Source organism: Heptranchias perlo, chromosome 34 (assembly GCF_035084215.1).
Source record: "Heptranchias perlo isolate sHepPer1 chromosome 34, sHepPer1.hap1, whole genome shotgun sequence".
NCBI lineage: Eukaryota > Metazoa > Chordata > Chondrichthyes > Hexanchiformes > Hexanchidae > Heptranchias > Heptranchias perlo.
In genome coordinates this window covers 7450504-7473732 of record NC_090358.1, presented here as the reverse complement: position 1 = coordinate 7473732, position 23229 = coordinate 7450504, and the positions used below count along the sequence as shown (strand labels likewise).

General features: G+C 44.3%; 1 protein-coding gene across 4 annotated transcripts in view; it reads right to left on the bottom strand.

The window, feature by feature from the left end:
- Positions 1-365: 365 nt before the first annotated feature.
- LOC137301754 (synaptic vesicle glycoprotein 2B-like) overlaps positions 366-23229 on the bottom strand; it is a 38447-nt gene continuing 15583 nt past the window's right edge. Inside the window, exons 4-13 of one of the 4 annotated variants that reach the window (XM_067971377.1) lie at positions 22248-22301; positions 21719-21852; positions 19473-19562; positions 18634-18744; positions 17155-17243; positions 13959-14123; positions 12794-12927; positions 10195-10401; positions 4128-4287; positions 366-2009 (exon numbers count right to left, since the gene is read on the bottom strand). In XM_067971377.1, coding sequence (XP_067827478.1) covers positions 1826-2009; positions 4128-4287; positions 10195-10401; positions 12794-12927; positions 13959-14123; positions 17155-17243; positions 18634-18744; positions 19473-19562; positions 21719-21852; positions 22248-22301 — 1328 coding nt within the window. In that variant the 3' untranslated portion in view covers positions 366-1825. Of the gene's footprint in view, positions 2010-4127; positions 4288-10194; positions 10402-12793; positions 12943-13958; positions 14124-17154; positions 17244-18633; positions 18745-19472; positions 19563-21718; positions 21853-22247; positions 22302-23229 lie in introns of all 4 variants that reach the window. The other 3 variants (XM_067971375.1, XM_067971376.1, XM_067971378.1) reach the window with 3 other exon arrangements.

Here is a 23229-nt window from a genome sequence, read left to right as displayed (position 1 = left end):
TTTCTGGGACAACTTCAGAGGGCAGTTACAAGTCAACCATGGCGGTGTGGGTCTAGAGACACATACAGGCCTGACCGGGTACGGACGGCAGATTTCCTTCCCTAAAGGACGTTGATTTCCTACATTACAACAGTGACTACACTTCAGAAGTACTTAATTGGCTCTAAAGCACTTTGGGACATTCTGAGGTCATGAAAGGCGCTATATAAATGCAAGTCTGTCTGTCTGCCTGCAAGTTCTTTCTTTGTGAACCAGTTTGATTTTTAGATAGGTTTTAACCCACTTAACCACCCAGTGCCATGTAGAGGCCCTCTATTGCAGCATGTTACCTTGCACTTGAACATATACAGATTTTTAAAGTTTCATTTTACACTGCGTCCTATTTTAAAATGTGATGTATCATACATTTTGCTAATATGGGACATTTGGCAAACTGAGGGAATGGGCTCAGCACAACACATTCAAAACAGTAGCTCACTGCACTGCACCATATGCTTGAAGTGATGAGAGGTGATTAATATCAATAACCTTACTCAATTTGTACAACCTTGTACTTCCTATGTGGCCACAATCCTCAGAAGGTCTCAACACAATGTCTACTTCCAGTGCCATGACACGATGCACTGGCTGGGGAACAGATAAGTAATAACATAAAATAAAATACTTGTATTTATGTATTATCCTGCCATTGAAGCGTCTCAAAGCCCTCCACTTGATGAATTATTTTTGCAGTGCAGTGACTACAGTTATGTAGGCAAATATTCGGCACCAAACGTTCCACAAACAGCAATGATTTAAATGACCAGGAATTCTGTTCCTTGGTGGTATTAGTTGAAGGAGGAAACCAAGAGAATTCCCTGCTTTTCTTTCGATAGCGCTGTGGAACCTTTAGTGTCCATCTGAAAGGCAGGCAGGGATCTGGTTCAACGTCTCATCCAAAGGACAGCACTTTGAACAATGCGCCGATATCCTGGAGTGTGGCTTAACTCATGACCTCCTGGCTGAGAATGCTATCAACTGAGCCAAGCTAACACTCAGCTAGGGGAAGGAAGCTTGCTTCCCATTCGTGTGGCGATTGGTGCCAGTGTGAGCAATAAATTACCCTCAACCCCATGGATTTCTGCAAATGGTGCTTTGACAATTCTTCTGGCTCCAGTGGTAAAGGTCCAGTCCACCCATCATGGGATAAGCACCCCTGAGCCAAAGAAGTTCCCATTGATGCACCTTTGCTGAAGGAGGAAACATGAGCTAACAGTCAGGAAGTTGATTGAACACGGCCCCTTTAAAAGTACAAGCGGTATTTCACCCAAACCAGGACTAGCACGATTTCAATGGTGCCAGTTCATGATTTGCAGCTGTTTTTGGGGGCTCGCCACCAAGATCGCAACGCCTTACAAGATTAGCATGAAGTAATCTTGAAAGAAAGTCCGCGGGTAGACCTAAAAATTGGTATCAGAGGACTTACCCTTTAAACGGGCAAATCCAATTGGAGCGAAGTATATATGATTAGTGAAGACAAAGGAGAGAAGAACCACAAGAACAGGTTAACGTAAAATTAGACAAAATTTGAAGTGCGCAACGCTCAACAATGAAAACACTTCCAATGGTTTCCGATCTTCCCCATCCCAGCCTTACGGGGTGTGTGTACAGGACGACTTCTGTGAATACGTGTTAACTAGCTATGTGAAACCGTATTGAGTGTACAGATAGCACAAATATGTCCAGTCACAGAAAGCACAGATGGTAGAGTGGATGCTTTAGGCTGTAAGGACAGTGGTTAGCAGCTGTGCATATACTGTGAGTCCAGAAGTGTTAGGAGAGCCCCTCACATCAAAACTTGCTCCCTGGTCTCAGGAAGTCGGAGACCAAGCAGGGCACCTCCTACTAACGCAATTGAAGCCAGCAAGATAGGGATCACCTTAGTTATCTCCACAAATGAGGCAAATATTGATATACCCAGTATCGCAGCAAACTTGGAGAGTCCATTCAGAATACCAAATGCAGTTGCCCTGTGGACAGAAAAAAAAAGAGATTTAGTTCCACTACTGATCGTAGCAAACCGTGTTCCACAGACAATGTTCTTAATGATTTCAAATATGTCATGCTAAACCTTTACAAATCACTGGTTTAGCCTCAGCTGGAGTACTGTGTATAATTCTGGGTACCACACTTTAGGAAGGATGTCAAGGCCTTGGAGAGGGTACAGAGGAGATTTACCAGGATGATACCAGTGATGAGGGACTTCAGTTGTGTGGAGAGATTGGTGAAGCTGGGATTGTCCTCATTACAGCAGAGAAGGTTAAGGGGAGACCTAATAGAGGTGTTCAAAATTATGAGGGGTTTTGATAGAGCAAGCAGGGAGAAACTGTTTCTTCTGGCAAGTGGGTCGGTAACCAGAGGTCATAGATTTAAAATAATTGGCAAAAGAATTAGAGGGGAAATAAGGAGAATTTTTTTGACACAGAGGGTTAAAATCTGGAACGCGCTCCCTAAAGGGAGGGTGGAAACAGATTCGATAGGAACTTTCAAAAGGCAATTGGACATGTACTTGAAGAGGACTAATCTGCAGTGTTATGGGGAAAAAGCTTGGGTGTGGACTAAATTGGACAGCTCTTTCAAAGAGCCGGCACAGGCAGCCGAATGGCCTCCTTCTGTGTCGTATGATTCTATCAGGAGATGTGATGTAGTAAGGGCTTTACTGTGGAACAAGCTTCATTTCAAAACAGTGAAGATGCAGGGAGAAGGAAGAGCTTGTAGGGTTTGGAGTTTAGGAAGAACAAGAGCAGAAAGTTCAGAGGAAGAATGGCCCAGCACTATCAATAAACTAGAGAAAAGCAAGAAAGATTATGATAGGGAGAGGACAAGGGTAAAAGAAAGGTTACCTATCAGACAACAACAACTTGCATTTATATAGCGCCTTTAACGTAGTGAAATGTCCCAAGGCGTTTCACAGGAGCGTTACCAAACTAAATTGGACATTGAGACATGTAAGGAGATTTTAGGACAGGTGACCAAAAGTTTGGTCAAAGAGGTAGGTTTAAAGGAGCATCTTAAAAGAGGAGAGAGAGGTAGAGAGGTGGAGAGGTTTAGGGAGGGGATTCCAGAGCATAGGGCCTAGGTAGCGGAAGGCACAGCCACCAGTGGTGGAGCGATGAAAATCGGTGATGCGCAAGAGGCCAGAATCGGAGGAGCGCAGAGATCTCGGAGGTTCATGTTGACTAGTACGCATCCTTTGTGGTTCCCACTGCTGCTCCTGACCTCCAGTGTAAGTATAAGAGGCTTTTATATTTCAGTGCCTGTTACGTGACAGCAGTGCTATACCAGCCTCCATCCTCATTTACACTTCCAGCCGGCACCTGTCTCTGGGCAAAAACAGAGCAAGTGAATCCAGTGATCTTTGGCAAAAGTGGCTCTCCACTGCCACTCAAAAGGGAAGTCAGCAAGTTTATATTATTAACTACAGCCACTGGCAAGAAGACCATATATTTGCATCAGCGGCAGTTTTAAAATATGAAGGCACCTTTAAAGGTCAGCTCTTGCCTGGATTCGGATCGACATTCATAAAACAAGGAGGCTATCAATCCCCGCTCAATGTAGTGAGAGCTGGCCAAAGGCGTTTGTTATAGCCCAGAGGGGACTGAGTGGTGCAGGTGGGCACTTGCTAGTCTTTCACCTCTGGAACAGGAGTGCTGGTTGAAAGTCTCCTCAGTCTGTTGGTTGCAAGGAAGTTTGGGCAGTTTCAATCCTAGCGGGCCACAACACAAGACTGTCCCCATATTTAACACTGCATTGTCAATCTCACTCAGAAAGGCCACAAGATAGCTGCAGTGAGAAATGGAAAAATGTAACGCTGGTGCAGTAGGCACCAGGAGGTTGGGGTTGAGGTACACTGCTGGGGGCAGTTTAGAAGGACCTTTACTAACGTGCAATTCACCCATGTTTTAACTGAGCTTGAGAGTGTTTGATGCTGTCAATGGGTGCCTGAAATAGGAAAGCGTTCCATCACCCAGCACTAATATCCCTCACCTTGATGCACAGACAATTCACAAAAAAAAACATTGCGCCAGCAGGGATATTTCCTTTCGTTACGCCATGCTGTAAATATGTCAGCAAGGACTCAGGCCTACCTTTTATCTGTAGAGTAGAGTTCCACTGTGATCACATCCAGTGCGTTCCATGATGCTATACTGACCCCACAGAACAGACACTGCATTCCAATCATGGCCGACTCGCTATTCCCAAAAAACAGGAAGAAGCAGGTAATGGCCGACAACAGCATTGATCCTCCTTCAAGACAAAATTAAACAAAACAACAGTTGCCACATATTAACAGTCACTGCCCTCGAAAACTAGTTCATTGTGTGAGGCACGTTGAGACATTTCGATATGATATGGCTTCAAAAGCCTCTGAAAAGATCATCTCCTTGACCCTGCATTTGATGCCCTCCCTTAACCTTTGCCATGTCCTGCCTGGCATCCTCTTCTCCTCCTTGTGAAGCATCCTGAGATGTTCTTCTAAATGAGGGGCAGTATAGAAATGCCAATTGTTGCTGTTGCAGTAAGGCCTTGGAGTATCTCCCACAGCCCGAGAACACGTTAAAAAAGCAATATTATTAATATTTATATGATAATCATAGTTATTTAAATCAAATGATCTTAACAAATTGTGCTAGGAACCCAAAGTACACTGACCTGAAGATAAAATATTTTAACAACACTGAATGAAAAGACATATTTTTCCTGTGTTTTGTGCATATTTAAAGGATTAATGCAATCACAAAAAAATCTGTTAAATAATGGCCTGGAATTTCATTAAAGTGAGTTACGCTGCTGTTGAACCTTTAAAAGAAAATTTGTGCCCACCAGTGATCTACAAAGGGAGTTACACATGGATTTCCTTGGTCTGCTCCTCCAAGTCCCACAACAATAAATAAATGACTTACCTTCTGGACTACCAGCTGAAATTTGGGGGGTGGGAGAGTTAGAGGCCTTCCGCCTGGTGGAAATGGGTCAAACGCACCCTGAAAATACTGGGGTATGCCTTACCACCCTGTGGTGTAGCCAATGCTATAATTCCTAAGGGGCTACGGCTGGTTGGGCGGACTCAGGTAGTAGGCCCCTTTATTATGCCAATTGGGGTTCTATGACATACATCAGACCCCGATTGCCAATTTAGGACTCAACAGGGCAGAGTGCACACAGTTTCAGTCACGATGGTGCAACCCAGCACCAGCAAGTAATATGCCTCCTATTTAGACTTTTTTCCCAAATCCAAATATTGTTAAAATGTAAAAGGACGGGGTGTTGTGTTGTATTGTGTTTTATTGGGTTGTCGCAGCAGGTCTAATTCTCCACACCTCCCCTCTCCACTGTGTTATCGGTCCCAACTGCATCGCTGTGTGGAGACACCAGAGGGTGCTGCCTTCTCACAGAGTGGGTAAAACCTGAAGGACGTTTGCCAGTGAAACGCAGGAACATAGGCACTGGAGTTGGCCACTCAACCAATCGAGCCTGTTGCCTTTAGGCAACTCATGGCAGTAGGTTCAGAATGGCAAAAAGAGTGGCCATAATGCAAGGTAGTGAGACCGTCCCATTCAAAGAGCCACTGCCTTCATGAGGAAAACGTTTTTATTAAGAAACATGCAAACAGATGACGTAGATAATCTATCTTCAGTTATGTGTGACCTTGACATAATTAAATGGCACGTGGCTTTTACTGATTTTCCCCAAGAGAAAGATTTGGTGAACATTTTCTTCCTAAAGACATTCCAGCATGAATCACAGGACATCGATCAGGAGCAGGAGTCCTGGGCCATTTTCCTCTTCCTAGCACAGCGCACTGCACTGAAATTATTCTTTGCTCAGTTTCTTCTCGGTCTCTGTTTTTCTTTCATTCTTTGTCTCCACTGGAATCTCTAAGAGGCTTAAGCAAATCAAGGATGCACACGATACTGAATCAGAAAGGCTTTAGATGTAATGGCTCCTGGACAAAGACTGGTCATTTGGGTGAGGTCTTGGGGGGGCATCTGATGTCCCATGGAACTGTACCCCAGCATGAGTTGGTGTCTTCAGGAGAGGAGGGGAGTAAACTGGAGGTTGGAAGCCAAACAGAGGAAAGGGAAAATCAGAGACAAAACGATCCCCAGGTCTCCTGACCGCCAACTCACAGCGGTGGTGGTAGACTATTGGGAGCAAGTTGTTTGCCTGATGACTAGTGAGTTGTGGCTGAGGGAGGCCAGAAGGAAAAATCTGTGGCAAAAATGAGAGGTCAAATACACTAAAACAATGAGTTCATCAACGTAAATGCCAGGGTGTATATATTAGACCAATTTAAACATAACAGAAACTTCCACAACTGCAAAGCTGCAATTTATAGATGAAAGATATGGTGAATCTTCCCTTTTTGAATGATAAGCCCAACCGAACAACAAGGCCCACAGTGGAGAACAGCACCAAGGCTGAAAAGAGTTTGAGTCGGGAGACAGAGTAATGAATCTTGGAGACTTTTAACAAAATAAAGAGCCTGCCTGTTTCTTACTATAATGAATGACCCACTTTTGAAATGGCCACCTCAGAAATCCTATGTTTGAAAGCTGCTGAATCCTGTGATTCCATTAGTGGGTTGTTCATTATGGAGAAAAACAGGTCTCATGAGGACTTCCAGCCTCTTGATTTTAATACGGTGATGATGCAGAGAGCAGTTCTATCGCCAGTGATTTGAATACTATGCGACAAAGGCTTCCTCATGAGTTTAGTGCTTTTCATATGTTAGCCATAATTGATTATAAAAGTGACAGGTCTGAAATTTCTCCCCGGCTTCAGATCTGTTGTGAATTGAAGGAACGAGAAAATCTATCAACTGATTGAAATTCATCATCCTTGCCTTAAGGCCATTCCATTATACAGGCAAGGCCATAAAAAAATGAATCTGTTCTTTAACATGAGCTCGAATTATTGATTTAGGGTAATGTATCTGCCATTTTTTTTTCCATTTATGCCTCTTTCTCAAATAATTTTCTTCAGCTTTGCAAGATTTATTCATCCACTCAAAAGGTCCCAGTATTAAATGGAACATCAGCTCTTGCTGTGTGGAGCCATATCTACTTTGAAAAATACTTTTATTCCCCCCTCAGGCAGCCTAGTGACCCCCCCCTCTTCGTAAGGCCAAAGGAAACTCTCTTGCTCCCTCCAGTTTACTCTCCTCCTCTCCTGAAGACACCACCTCAGAGTTATGTCAGCCAGTATCCCAGAATTCTTGCTCAATGCTGCAAGCCCCAATACCATTCAAAAAGGCCCATCAGTCTGGCTTGCATTGGTGGCATTAAAACAGACGCAGAGAGGGTTTAATACAGTGGGGGAGGGGGGAGAATGAAAATCTACGACAAGGAGGCAGAAAGAAAAGCAAAGGGGAAAAGGAATCAAGGGATATGGGGATCGGGCAGGAAAGTAAAGTTGAGGTTGAAGATCAGCCATGATTTGATTGAATGGCGGAGCAGACTCGAGGGGCCATATGGCCTACTCCTGCTCCTGTTTCTTATGAATGTAGGAAAGAGAAAAGACATGAAGAACGCATCAGGAGGAGAGATTAAAATGAATAAGACTGTCAAACAGAGAGAGGTAGGTTGAAATTGTATGTAGATAAATGAACAAAATATTATGAATAAAACTGGTGAGCAAGAGGCACAAATTGCTACTGGGATGTAATATAATTACATTAAGAGAGATGTGGCTTAGAGAAGGGCAGGACGAGGAGCTGAACATTGATGGTTACAAAATATTCAGGAAGGATAAAGTAGGAAAAAGGAAGCAGGGGTAGCAATATTAATCAAAGATTCCATTACAGCACTAGAACTCAGGAATGGTATACAGGATGGTGCACAAGCTGAATCTATTTGGTTAGAACTACGGAATAAAAAAGGACGGTTACTTCATTGGGAGTATGGTACAGACTGCCAAACAGTGGAAAGGAGACAGAGGAAGAGATATCTAGACAATTGAGAGAACAATGCAGGAACAACAGGGACATAATAATGGATGACTTTAATTACCAAAGGTAGACTGGAGTAAATATAAAGTAAGTGGCACAGAAGGCAATGTGCCCAAGACTGCTTAGTAGATCACAATGTTTTTAGTCCAACAAGGAAAGAGGCAGCGCTGGATCTAATTCCAGGAAAAGAGTAAGGGAACCTCCAAGAAACAGCAACCATAACATAATTAGGCAGGATATAAAAAGTGAAAAGAAAAGGGAACAGAAAAAGCCAATTTCAATGAGATAAAAAGAGAACTTGCCTTTGAGATCCCTTCTTGAGCTGTGCAAAGCAATAACCCTGCATTTGGTGGCACCCACCATATCCCACTGATTTATTGAGTTTCTCATCTCCCTTTACACCGGTCTTGGAGCAGATAAACTCTGAGATTTGACCATGTACCTCCATAGCTTCTACCTCTTCATGAGGGTTGCATAAGGCACCAGGCTAAAACACTATGAAAATTGATGAAAGCAATCTAAGGTGGTTTCCCCTGAGTTCTACGATGCTGCACAATCTTGATTAAAGTCATAACCTGTCTTACACATTGCTCACAAGAGCAAAGTCCAGCTTGTTCCTTTCTGATTACTACAGGGCATTCAATATTTGTGCTGCAACAATCCAAAAAATCACTTCAAGCCACACTGCTATCAGTGAGATGTTTCAGATCCTAGTGAGTGTTTTGTACTCACTAGGATCCCCCTTTTTGTGGATAGAAACCACAAACTGCACTTCAGGACTCTGAGAATACAGTTGCCTCAGAATCCTGTTCACTGCTCTCAGAAGGATGGTTGCACAGTGAGTTGGTGATCCCTGGCACCGTTGTACAAGGCCACTGTTGTTCCCCCTCCTCCCCACCTGGAGCAAGTTTTAGGAGCTTTTCCATGAATACCATCAATGCCTGTTGCCCTATCGTTTCCTAGGGGATGTAATTTGGAGTCCTCCCATCAAACTGGTTCATTAAGGCATCTGTGTACCATATTTCACCATTTTTTCTGACTTCTATACCTCCTGGCATCTGTCTAAATTTGCCCTTTTCAGTCCTCTTGTTCTCCTGCCCTGTCCCATCTGAAACTATTGTTCTGGGTTAACTTTATCTCATTCAAACCTCCATAAGACTCCCTCTGTGATGTCTTTTCTCGAAGATGACGAGTCCCAGCCTATCAACTCGTTCTTCATAGTTCATCTCTCTGACATTGGTGATCAGCTTTGTTGCTCACTTCTGCCTCTAGGGCCTGGATGCTCCCATTACGTTGCATCAACTCGAACTCTGCAACACTCCAGATGGTGCACTGTACAGGGCACTGTACAGCTTCAGCATGACGTCTCAGAAATTTGAGCTCAAATGATCTGGCAATATAACCAGCATCCAAGTCACTTTGGGGTTGACTTTCTCAAGGGGTTCTCCTGGTTCGGAGAAGATCCAGGGAAACTCCAGAGAAATGGCGTAAACAGCATCCACATTGTTTCTCCAGGGTGTCCACTTATCTCCCATCAAAGTTACTGGTTGACATTCAGGAGAACCCCAAGGAAATGCAACCCCTTTGTGTCTTGCTGCCTCACACTGTTTGAACATACGAACATACGAAAATAACAGACAGGAAAAGACCAGCTAGTCCATCAAGCCTGCCCCTCGCTCATGATGCCTGGAGCATCGTGACTAGACACTTCCTTCTACCCCACAGCCATGTAATCTCCTGGGAGAGGCAAAAAAAAACAGGAAAAAAAACCCCAGGGCCAATAAGGGAAAAGAAAAATATCGAAAATTCCTCTCCGACCCCTGATGGCCATCGAAACCAGTGCGGGAGATCACATTGACCATGCGCACGTTAACTGTTAATCCACTTACCTTCTGTATGATGCGATCTCTGCCCCAGTCAAGAACCAGTCCAGCTCCCTCCTGAAGGCAGAGAGTCAGCTCCCCCACACCAGCCAATAACACGTTCCAGAGGCTCACTATTCTCTGAGAAAAGAACCGCCTAACATCTAGCCTATTCCTACTTTTGAGTAGTTTAAATGCACATCCCCCTGGTCCTGTCCAATCTGTCATATGGGGATCAACAAGTCAACGAATACCCCAGTCTCTTTCTTTCCTTCATAACAAAAGAAGATACCACGTGAACTTTCGATAACTGATTTTTATGAGAGATTATCAATGACGACTCACCAATCATCTTAATCCTTCCAATTTTGTCCATAAACAGTGCTGACACAATGTTTCCCGGCAACACAGCTAAGGACCCCAGGAAACTGACCAAGTAAGTAAGAAATGCAGTTTCAGCATCATCAGTGAAGTCAATCTGGCAGCCTTCCTTGTTGTGGAGGAATGTGCTATTTATAAACTTGCTGTGAATGAATCTTGTCTGAAACAGATCTGGAAAAGAAACAAGAGTTAAGTGTGATGGCATGTGTGATCCACTAGAGGGCGCGCTTCTACAATTAGGGGGTCATGATGTGGAGATGCCGGTGATGGACTGGGGTTGACAATTGTAAACAATTTTACAACACCAAGTTATAGTCCAGCAATTTTATTTTAAATTCACAAGCTTTCGGAGGCTACCTCCTTCCTCAGGTGAACGATTTTCCACATCGTTCACCTGAGGAAGGAGGTAGCCTCCGAAAGCTTGTGAATTTAAAATAAAATTGCTGGACTATAACTTGGTGTTGTAAAATTGTTTACAACAATTAGGGGGAAAATAACTTCTTGGAACAGAGTAGGTGAAGCTTCACTCAGTCTAACCCGTGCCGTACCAGGTCTGGGAGCGGTGGATGGGACAGTGCAGAGGGAGCTTCACTCAGTCTAACCCGTGCCGTACCAGGTCTGGGAGCGGTGGATGGGACAGTGCAGAGGGAGCTTCACTCAGTCTAATCCGTGCTGTACCAGATGTGGGAGTGCTGGATGAGACAGTGCAGAGGGAGCTTCACTCAGTCTAACCCGTGCCGTACCAGATCTGGGAGTGCTGGATGCCAATGGTAGTTGCCCAAAGTGGAAAATATATTCTATTCTCCAGCACACACATCCCTCACCTCAATAAAGATAAAAGTTCACCAGAAATATATAGAGAAATATTGAAAAATAAAGAAAAATCTGTTTTATTGACCTGACCTCTCTCTAACATTGGTAATGATACCCTCTCACACACGTTGCTAATGTATTTCACATTGACGATGCCTCTCTCCTTCCCTCCCTCACTCCAAAATCACTGCTGCTCTCCCCTTTTTCCTTTTCTCTAACATCGCTAAAGCTACCACCTTTCTCTTGTGCTCTCTCTCTCTCTCTCTCCCCAACATTGCCAATGCTTCTCTCTCTCTCTCTTCCCCCCCCCCCCCCCACCTCTGCCTGTCTCCTTTTCTCTCTCTGGCTTCCTCTCTTAGTTTCCCCTCTCTCTCTGTCTGTCTCTCTCTCTCTGTCTCTCCCTCTGCCTCTGCCTGTCTCTCTCCATTTCTCTCTCTCCCTCATTCAGTTTCCCCTCTCTCTAACATTACTAATGCTGCTCCCACCACTACCCCCCCACCCTCTCCCCATCTCCGCCACCCAAATTTCCTGCATCCACTGCACAAAAGTGGGACAATTGCCATCAGTCCACAAACAGGAAAATCTGTCCCTTTATTTAAACCAGTACTCTTGGAATACTGAAAAAGGACAAATTCCAGCTTCAGTCAGATTTAAGGAATTGTTTAACTTTTCAACCTTCTGAGATGCATGCCAGTTAAGTGAACAAAACGCATTCGGGTAACACAGCCATCTTAAACTTCACCATCTGTTTAAATAGTAATTACAGCTTGTTATATGAGGTGACAGAGATATAACCAAATCTGATTAGGAAATGAATAAATTGCTGCCATTTTTAATTATGTCATATTTTGTACTGTTTTAATCATTTTGCTGCATTCTACCTAAAACTAGGCTGAATTAGAAATAGGTGCAAAACATAATTAAGAAAATGACTGTCGGTGATGCTGCAATACAATCTAAGATTAAATTTTTTTTATTCGTTCATGGGATGTGGGCGTCGCTGGCGAGGCCGGCATTTATTGCCCATCCCTAATTGCCCTTGAGAAGGTGGTGGTGAGCCGCCTTCTTGAACCGCTGCAGTCCATGTGGTGACGGTTCTCCCACAGTGCTGTTAGGAAGGGAGTTCCAGGATTTTGACCCAGCGACGATGAAGGAACAGCGATATATTTCCAAGTCGGGATGGTGTGTGACTTGGAGGGGAACGTGCAGGTGGTGTTGTTCCCATGTACCTGCTGCTCTTGTCCTTCTAGGTGGTAGAGGTCGCGGGTTTGGGAGGTGCTGTCGAAGAAGCCTTGGCGAGTTGCTGCAGTGCATCCTGTGGATGGTACACACTGCAGCCACAGTGCGCCGGTGGTGAAGGGAGTGAATGTTTAGGGTGGTGGATGGGGTGCCAATCAAGCGGGCTGCTTTATCTTGGATGGTGTCGAGCTTCTTGAGTGTTGTTGGAGCTGCTCTCTCCACTATTTTAATTGAGGTGTTAACCTTTCTATTTTTAAAAGCGGAGAGAGGAATTTGAAAAGAATGTGTTAAGGGGTAGCATAATAAGATCACTAGTCATCTCCAGGCCGTAATATTGTAATAAGGTCACCACGTTAAAAGCTTGTTTTGCTCTGGCTCAGAAATGGTTCCCTTCCATCGCTGCATAACTGTCGACACGTACTGTTGGCAAATGGAGAAAAATATCCCCCCAGATATCCTGTGTAGACAGTGGTTCAAACAGCTGGCAGTACTGATGACCTCAGAGGCTCACCTGTGTTATAGAAGAGAGTCGCCACAAAAGTGCAGTTCTTGAAGAAAGTGTTAATTGATGCGATGTCTTCAAAGTAACATTCATCAAACAGGGAGTCTTCAAAGGTCACAGATTTGAATTTTATCCCAATGAATCTGTCCAGAAAGAAACTGGCAATTAGGATAATGCACAGGTTGGATGGAGTGTGTTACATAAACTGCACTGTGTTACATACAGGATAATACGCCAGTTCGAATGTTTATCTATCTTCCCTTAAAAGTTGCAATGGCCTTAACTCTCTGTAAAAAAAATCTACTTATCTCTCTCCTCTCTCTTAGTGAGGATTTTAAATTGATGACCGGCCCCCTTGTCACTGACTCTCCAAACAGATAAAATAATCTTTTCCTAATACTATGTCAAAACAATTCATAAGTTAAAAACCACTTGAATCTCCTCAGCCTTCTCTGCTCCAGTGGTAATAGTCTCAGTATCTCAAGTCTCTCCTCATAACCATAATTTCCCATCCCTGGCATCATCCCAGTGAATCTACATTGTACACTACATTTGTAATGTTCTTTCTATAATGCGGCTAAGAAAACTGCACACAGTATTAACAATTGACATGTGCAAATTAATCATAATCTCTTTGCTTTTGTACTCTTATGACTCTAATTTAAAACCCAAAATGCTATTTGATTGTTTGCACTCTTTCTAAATGCTGCCAATACCAATTCCTGATTTATTAAGAGACCAGGAACTCTCTGCAACATAGAGACCAGTCCTGGAATGAGCCACATCAGGCACAAGCTATAATTACGACCAGTGAGAAGAATATCAGTGACTGACATGTCAGTGATTCCCTGACCAGATCCCTTGGGGCAGCCACTCAACCTTTGCAGTGGGATTTTACAGTGCAACAGCTGATCTAAGAGCTGGAAATGTACACATATATATACACATCTGGTTACTCCAATATTACATACAGGATAACGAATGTGTTAAATGGCGGATAATACATAGGTTGGAGTGTTTTACACTCAGGATGATGCACAGACTGCAATGTGTTACATATAAGATAATACACAGCCTGAAATCTGTTACATATAGAAAGAGTAGGGTCATTTTTACGAGTAGGTTAAGACCTAGGTTGATAGTTGTCACACTGTTGTGGTTCGGGTAGGCTCACCTGACATTGATGTACTCTCCATCTGTATGAAACTGGTTCTCCAGTGTGAAGTTGAATGTGAAGTGCTCGACTCGCTCCTGATGGAATGTCTTCATTCTGGATTCATAATCTTCATTTTGAAAGTGCTTGATCATGTCCGGGAACCACACAGTCAGTCCATAGTAGCTGTACAAGAGCAGAGGCCAAATTGAATAGGGTTCAATGCATAATTACAAAGACTAATACTTCTTAGTTACTGGCCCAGTCCTTAGTGACATAGGCTGCCCAATCTGTATTCCATCTTCCATTTATAGAAAAGGAAGCCAAAGAATTAATATTTGAAATTGAAATGATTCTAATAGCCATGAGATCCCATAAAACGGGAGTCTGGGATTAATAATTCATTCTACATATTAGTTAACTTGTATTATTAATCTGTGAACATTATTGTGTTCATTCTTCTGAAGTTTTGTCTACAAAGGAAAAGTAGTGATCATCTCCAACTGTAGATTGTTGCGGACAGGACATTGCACGGGGAGCTTATTAGTCAAAAACGTGCTCTGATAGCCGAACCTTCTCTCATGTTAGCCTCAACCTCTCTCCTACCATTGATACAATGGTGAGTGCTCCTATGAACATTCCTCTCGTGCTTTTAAACTCCCACACTTTCCCTCCTTCCTGCATCCTCACTGAATTGAAAACAAAACTCATCACACCATCTCCCACTCTAACTCTTCCCTGTCTATCTTCCAGCCCTCCTACAATTTTCTTTTAAAACCCAAGCTGGGTGTCACTAGGGTTGCCAACTCTGGTTGGACATGTTCCAGGAGGTTTCATCACATGATCGCTCACCTCCAATAGCCCTGCCATTGGTTGCCCGACATGTCCATCCTTGGGGTGCATCGCCTTCCTACACCAATCAGAAAGCTTATCTGATAGGATGATTCTTGACTGTCAGTCAAACAGCCTTTTTTCCCCCCTCTCCAATATTTTTATAACAAAAGTGTTCAAAGAAAATGAAAAGAACACACAATTTACTTTAATGCCTCTATGATTTTCTCCTGGGTTGCTCACAGCAGTGTCCTGGAGATTCATCTTTAATTCCTGGAGACTCCAGGACAATCCTGGAGAGTTGGCAACCCGAGGTGCTGCCTAATAATTAGTTGATTTATCTCATTTTCTTTCCTACTTGTTTCAACCTTGCTGGTGTCCTGCTCTGTGGGGGTTGGTTCTTCATCTAGAAAAGGCCAGCGGGAGGAAATACAAGGCAGCTTTTGTGACTGCCTTCTGCAGGTTGGGAAGGGCAATGGTTATCATCCTGAGGCAGCTTCCTCTGGTGAATAGAACCAGTGAGGAGACAGCAATCACAGGCTCGGGTGCACAACTGCACTTGAAACCCAGGGATAGTGAAATTAATAGCATCAGACTCTATTATACAGTCCATTACCTTTGCCTGCAAGATTTTACTCAAAAGTATTCTTCAGAGCTTTGAAACCCAAATTGATAGCTAATTCACAAATCGTTGCATTGTTTTTCTGTGCACTTCTCTCCTTTGTTTCTACCGTAATTCCTAAGGAATGGAAGACTCAAAGAAGGTTTTGTGGTAACATTGTGCAAATATCATGGTTTTTTTTTTACACAGAAGGTTGACAGGCTCAAGGCCCACCCAGAATAACGGATGACAGTTCCCTCCATCCACTGTCTGTCAGGATCCAAGTTCAGACCCCCCTCAATCCGGTTCCTAATGGGCATGGACACATAATACAAACTGCCCTTAATCTGGCACGAATTGGCATTAAATTGGCAAAATACACAGAGAGGCCACAGGATGGTTGGCATGAGAAATGGAAAAATGTCACACTGGTGCAGTAGGGAGCACTCCTCAGAGCGGGGACAATAGATGCAGAGGAGAGGGAGTTTTACACTGCATCTAACCCACGTTGAATCTGACCCGAGAAGCTTGATGGTAGAGTGTAGAGGAAACTCTACTCTGCAACTAATCCATGCTATACCTGACCCATTAGTGCCCATTGGGACAGTCTGATGGAGCGTTATTTTGCATCCATCCATATGAGTGCCTGACGGCATAATGTAGAAGGAGTTTAACTCTAAATATAATTGTGTAAAAACTGGCCCGCAAGTGTTTAATGGGGCAGAGTAGATGGAACTTTTTTTTTATTCGTTCATGGGATGTGGGCGTCGCTGGCGAGGCCGGCATTTATTGCCCATCCCTAATTGCCCTTGAGAAGGTGGTGGTGAGCCGCGGCCTTGAACCGCTACAGTCCGTGTGGTGAAGGTTCTCCCACAGTGCTGTTAGGAAGGGAGTTCCAGGATTTTGACCCAGCGACGATGAAGGAACGGTGATATATTTCCAAGTCTTTATCTTACTCTGTATCTCACTGGCACCCTGCTGACACTGCCCAATGCAGGGTAGTGTTCCATTCCCCGGTGTTAACATCCCTCACTGTAATGCTCATAAAACTCATGAAAATTAAAGCCTGAATAATTTCCTACAGTAGATATTTTGGGGGGAATTTTAACCCTCCCCACCCCACAACCGAGAGACGGGTCGGTAATTATAATATTTAAATGAGGATCCGGGCCTCAGAATTTTGTCAGTGATCTGAATTTAACGCCTCCAGCATAGCTTTTCTGGGGCTCGGGAAACCCGCAACAAAAGGGAGGCGAGAGCTGCCGGATCCAGCCGATAAGGGCTTTTCCAGCACTGCTTGGGGGCCAGGAGGAGGAATGCTTGCCCCCGGACCCCTCAAGCTCACCTGCCGCGATCGCGATCCCAGTGATTGGCCGACCACCACCTCCCCCCCTCCCAGTGATGTCTCCCCCCTCCACGTTCCGATCTCTCCCTCCCAACGATCCGATCTCTTCCAACCCCACCCCGGCGATCTGACCTCTCCTCCCCGCGGTCAACCTCGCTGCGATCCGATCTCCACCCCGCCACCCGCCCCTCCCCCCCCCCCCCCCCCCCCCGCCACGATCCAATTTCTCCCCACCGCGATCTCTCCCTCCCTCCCTCCTTTCCTCCCCAGCTACTGCCTTCTACAGCAGGCATTCCTGACAGGCAGCCGACCAGCCTCTCAATCCGTTAAATTCGGCAGGACCTCCGCCTTCCCGGTATTTCCGGGTTTCCCTGCTGCTGACACGCGCCCCCACTCCCTCCCTGTAAATATCGGGGCCTTTGCCTCTGATCAGCACTAACCTGAAGGACATGGTGAACCAAACCACTGCCAGGAACAGAGTCGTCATCCTGTACTTGGGTAAAAAACAAAGCAACATGTTCCCCCAAACCTGAAAAGTAGACAGAAGCCTGGGTGTCAGAGGACTACTCATGGATATTCACCTTCAGTTCTGTCCCGTAACCTCTACATCAGACCCAGTGAGTACAGAAGACTGTTTGCATTTTGTTGCCAAGCTTTCATTAGGTGACAGTCTCAGAGACACTGAGGCGTCTTTTATCTTATAAAGGCTGGGTTGTCAAGAGCGGCTTAAGAGTGGCACCTTCTCCCATTTATTTTTTAATCACATCAACGGCCTCACTGTGAAGCAGTGACAGAAAGGAAGTGCCAATACAGAATGGCTGTGACAAACTGGCCACTGCCATGTGCAGTGTAACTGCGTGATGATATCATCACCTAGTGATATAACAACGCACAAAACATATATGGGATAGGGTAGATACTTGGTCATGTGGCATCATGACGTCATGGAGGGGAGGTGTCTACATCACGCTGCTGTTGGTGTGGTGCTTTTACTGGGCACAGTTAGGCTCTAAGACCCAGGGGAAAACGGCCACCAGTTTTAGCTTCATTTGACCACTGGCTGTGGAGTCACAAGGTCCAGCAAGTTAGAATATGGTGCTGAATAAAATAAAATGGACATTCAGCCCTTTGAGCCTGTTCTGCCATTCAATTAGATCATGGCCGAGCTGCACCTCAACTCAGTTTCCCCTTTGATCCGTATCTCTTGATACCATTACGTAAAATCGTTTCTTTTCAATTTTATTTGAGCCCAGTTCCACACCCAGACTACATTCTGAGTAGGTTCAGTCACTGAGCAGTGTGCTAATATTGGTTATTAAGTTTTTTTTAATTCTTCTCCAGCCAAACCATGTCATTGCTGTTTGTGGGAGCTTGCTTTGTGCATATTGGCTGCTATGTTTCCTACATTACAACAGTGACTACACTTCAAAAAATACTTCATTGGCTGTAAATCGCTTTGGGATGTCCTGAGGTTGTGAAAGGCGCTATATAAATGCATGTTCTTTCACATAGAAATGAAACATTGCAAATCACTTCATGTGTAATGAATTACTTCTTAACGTGCAGTGGCTGCTGTTTTACAGGCAAATGCTGCTACCTTTCAACGTGAGCAAACTCCGACAGACAGCAATGAGATGGACAGTCAGGTACACATGCCAAATGATGACACGATTCACACTGAAATAAGTCATGATGCTGATTCGCTTTCATGTGAAGAGGCAGTGATTACCGTAACACACAAGGTCTTCTGGGATCTTTCTATCCCCCAAACCGCAATGATTTGCCTCTTTAAAGTGTAAGGTTAAAATCAGTAACTGGGAAATGGACCAAGGAAGGACGAGACAACCCTCTCACATTTTGCTGAGTAATTAGTTGGTGAGAAGGCTCGTTGTATCTTAGTGCGGATGATTTATACAGACCTGTTTCACCACTGTCATGATCCTGACCAACCAGCGCTGGAACCAAGTTCCAGTTGAGCTCTGGATCTCAATGAATTCATCCATTTGAATTGGGGTTTTTATATGGGAAACCTGAAAAACATAAAACTTTTTATTTATTTATTTATTGCTGCTGATAGTCTCCCATTGCCCTCCTATTTTATCTGCTCTCAGTTGAGACGAGGGAGGAATGATGTGGTGGACAAATATTTCTTGAAGTGATATTGGTCAAGTTTATACTGACTGGTCTTCACCTGGGATGGTTCGGATTCTCAGCTAGACTGTTAGTGGAGGAGACAAGAGGGAGAAAAGGGTAGAGCGAGGGTGCAAGAGAAAAAGGGAGACAGAGATGGAGAAAGGAAAGAGATCAAGGAAGCAGAAAGAGAGAGGAGAGGGAAGACTGGGGATGAGGAGAGAGAGGAACAAAGGAGAGAAAGGGCAGAAAAAACAGGAAGGAGAAAGAGCAATAGAAAAGGATAGTAGAGAGGTAGAGAAAGAAGTGAGAGAGAAAGGGAGTTGGAGAAGAGAGATGGACATCAGAGAGAAGGCAGGTAGAGAGGTAGAGGGAGAAAGAGATGAATAGAGATAAGCGGGGGGGGAGAAAGAGAGAGAGAGAGAAGAAAAATCAATCCAGGCCATTCATATACATGGGCTGGCAGAGACTTGGGCCTTCGATCTCTGCTCATCCTTAGGAAAATAGTAACTGGTTTGGGGAACAATTAAAAATCAGGAGGAAGAAAATTACTGTAAAAAAAATGAAACAGGCCAGCAAAAAAACACCATCTTCAATTATCCAGTTATTGAGTTTGCTTTCTGCTCACCGTGAAGACAGCTTCTGGGTGCCCTTTGGCCCTCATGTTCGTGTCGTAAATCTGCTTTAGAACCATCCAGGCTTCATCATGTTTCCCGATCTATTAAACAGAATTTTTTTTTAAAATTAGACTTTAGAAATTTGAATTATCATCAAAGCTAACAGGAGGGAATCCTATTTTCTTCTTGTCATTGTTTTAAGGATTTGCCCTCATATCTGGTACAAAGTCTCGCTCATCCATCAGCCAATCCTTATTGACCTCCACTGGTTACCCCACCCCCAGGGTACTGATTTCAAAACCCTTGTCCTTGCTTACAAATCTCTCCATGACTTCACCTCTCCCGACCTCTGAAACCTCCTCCAACCCTATGCCCCACCTTTCATCACACATTCTCCTGGCTCTGGTCAACCGTACATTGCCCCAGCCCTCCACTCCATCACTGGCGGCAGAGCCATCAGCCGTCACGCCCATGAACTGTGGAATTCTGCTCATAAACCACTCGGCCTTTCCTCCGCTCTCCACTACTTCAACCACCTCCTCAAAGCTACCTCTTCACGCAGGCATTCAGTCACCACCCCTAACCTCCACCGAATTCCTGGTTAGCGACCAATTGGTCACTTTGTGAAGCGACTTGGGAGGCTTCACTCTGTTAGAGGTGCTATGTAAGTGCAATTTATTGTTGTTAAAATGATGACTATAAATCTAAAAACAAGTGGGTTGAATTTCCTTGGGGGGTTTTCTGGTTGTCTGCCATAACTTTTGCGTAAATTTAGCAAACAAAACATTTCTAGAGGAATAGAATTGAAAAGCAGAGAAGTTATGTTAAACTTGTATAGAACCTTCGTTAGACCACACTTGGAATACTGTGTGCAGTTCTGGTCTCCACATTACAAAAAGGATATAAAGGCACTGGAGAAGGTGCAAAAAAGATAGTCACTAATAAATCCAATAAGGAATTCAGGAGAAACTTTTTTACCCAGAGAGTGGTTAGAATGTGGAACTTGCTACCACAAGGAGTGGTTGAGGTGATTAGCATAGATGCATTTAAGGGAAAGATAGGCAAGTATATGAGGGAGAAAGGAATGGAAGGATGTCAAGTAGGGTGGGAGGAGGCTAGTGTGGAGCATAAACACCGGCACAGACCAGTTGGGCCGAATGGCCTATTTCTGTGCTGTAAAGTCTATATAATTCGATGAAATTCTCTGCAGAAACCCTGGAGTAATGTCGTTTCTCCAGGGTTTCTGGGGATTTTCCCTCGAAGTTATGGCAGACAATCGGAAGAACTCCCAATGGAGTTTCAACCCTAAAGAAACAAATCTAAAATGAACTGCGTGCTGAAACCCAGAGCTTAAAGGGGTCACTCCGTAAGATCTTGGAGAAGTCCTGTGACAGTTGTGTATTGTAGCAGCACCATTCAAAACCCTAAAATATAGCCTGTGTTGTAAAAATATCATCACGCTCCACGTCCTCAAAAACTGGCCACCTTATTTTTAGAATTTTTAAAAAGTGTTCTCCTGGGGCAGAGTATCGTAACCTAAGATGGGCAGCCCAATGGCGCCGTAAATGGACTCAGCACCTGCCTGTGTGACGTGGGAAATGGGCGAGGGCTGCAACCAAGGGGTGGCTGGAAGTCCCGCCCAGCTGCACCTCCAGCAGCCAATCGGGGCCTAGTGCCTAACTCACAGGATCCCAAGAAATGTTATGTTTTGAAATGCACCAACATCGAGTGGAATCATTTCTATAAGTTTAAAAACTGAAACTCCAATTAGGAAACTCATCTTTAGGCATAAGTTAAATATATTTAACTGGACTACGTGGAATAGCTCGTCCTCAAGAGTTTAAATGAAAATTTTCCAGGTATCAAACACATCCATAATGGGTGCTAATTGTATGATTTATATCAATTAGTGTTAATTGTATTCAGGTGGTGGGTATCAATTGGGGACTCTCATCCTTTTTTTTTTGGAGAGCTGAGGTAGGGTGTGAGGTGTGTGTAAGGGGAATCTTTGTGAATAGAGGCTTGAAAGTTTCTAAAGACCAGGCTCTAGTATTCTATTCTTCACCTCATGGCTCTCCATTTTTAACAGTGGGGTAGATTGCCTCTCCTGGGAACTCCAGGTACAGCTTGTACGGATGAAAGGTCATTGACCTGAAATGTTAACTCTGTTTCTCTCTCCACAGATGCTGCCTGACCTGCTGAGTATTTCCAGCATTTTCTGTTTTTATTACAGCCTGTACTGTGTTGGTTGTCTCACCTCTAGTAAGTAGCGTGGGCTTTCCGGCATGAATAGAAGACCAATTAGGGAAGAGAGACAAGGCAGAGCGCACACAACGACAAACAGGCGCCAGCTGTGAAATTGAAAGGACATGCCCATGCTGAAACCCCATCCTGCAACAGACAGAAAGACAACAATTCTGTAAAACAATGCTGCCAGCTGTGCCAACATAAGTAAAGAAAAAGAGCACCCAGCAGTCCTTGGTCCTTCAACTCTGACCACCATATTCCATTGGTGTGGTTTTCCATTTGCCAGTTTTCTCCCCAGCCCCACTCTCCTGCGGGTATTGGCTCATACTGGGATACAGCAGACCTTGCCTGTGTAATGGTTCTTCGTGTGTGAGCCTGGAGATTGAGCGCCAGTGGAATACTGACTGAAAGGGTGCACCTCGGCCGTGCTCAGTTCTGGGCAACAATCACAAGCAGGAACCCAGAAACACTGAGGCCAGTGGTAAACACACCAACCACTGTATTACGGTCGGAAGCTAAAATTTAAAAATTGAGTCAGCTGGTGCCGTGATGCCCTTTGAGCAGCTGGGCATAAGTTTTTGCTGTCAGTCTACCTATGCTGAATCCATCATTCAGCCTTATTGTGGTAGGGAATTCAGGCTCATCTCCAAAAGGAAGGATAGGAAGTCCAAAGTGGGGAATCCGCCTTGGGCAGCTCTTGTGCCCCTTCTTGGTGTCTGGTTTGAGGTTAGCATCAAGCAGGTCACTCTCTCTTGACGCTGGATGGTACATCGCACAGAGAAACCCAAGAGGGTAGTGGAGAAAATACCTCAAAAAAAAGTGTTATTTCCTGATCCAAAGCAACTGGTAAAGATTTGCACTCTGTTAAATTTCAGTAAACAAGACAAATTGAGATGCAGTGGGCTATGTGCCCAGCTCATGCTCTCTCCGCATTGTAATTTCTCTTCAACCCTGGCAGCAACTGAAATGGCCAAAAATAAATATTGCTTTCGATGCACATTTAGTCAAATTAAAAGCTATCTCATTTGTTTTCAATCTCTGGAACGCCCTCTTTAAACCCCTCCCCACTTTTAAAAGTCTCTTTAAAATCTATTCTTTTGACCATAGTTTTGGTCGTCTCTTTCCAAACTCTTCTGCTACTGCTCAACATCTGTTTCTCCTCTGTGTGGCATATTTTCTCCATTAAAAGTGCAAGCTTTTTACTGCTGCAATTAGGGAACCAGGATGGAGTCAGTCAGTCTGCAAGATGGAGCTTGTAAGCTACCAGTGAGTTGCTGTATGTAAAGTTGTTTATAACCACAATAAGTCTTTTGCTTTTCCTTTATTATTTGATGCTGGACTATTAGGAGTCCTAATAATAAGGTGACCTAATCACAACACAGTTACAAGGTGTGATGTGCCACCCAGATGCTCCTTGGCACGGCTCATCACTAACAGAGCAGAGAGATGATTCTGACCCGTCCTCCTCTGAGCCCTGAATGTTTGCAGTCCAAACACGACACTATGAACAAAAATGATCAG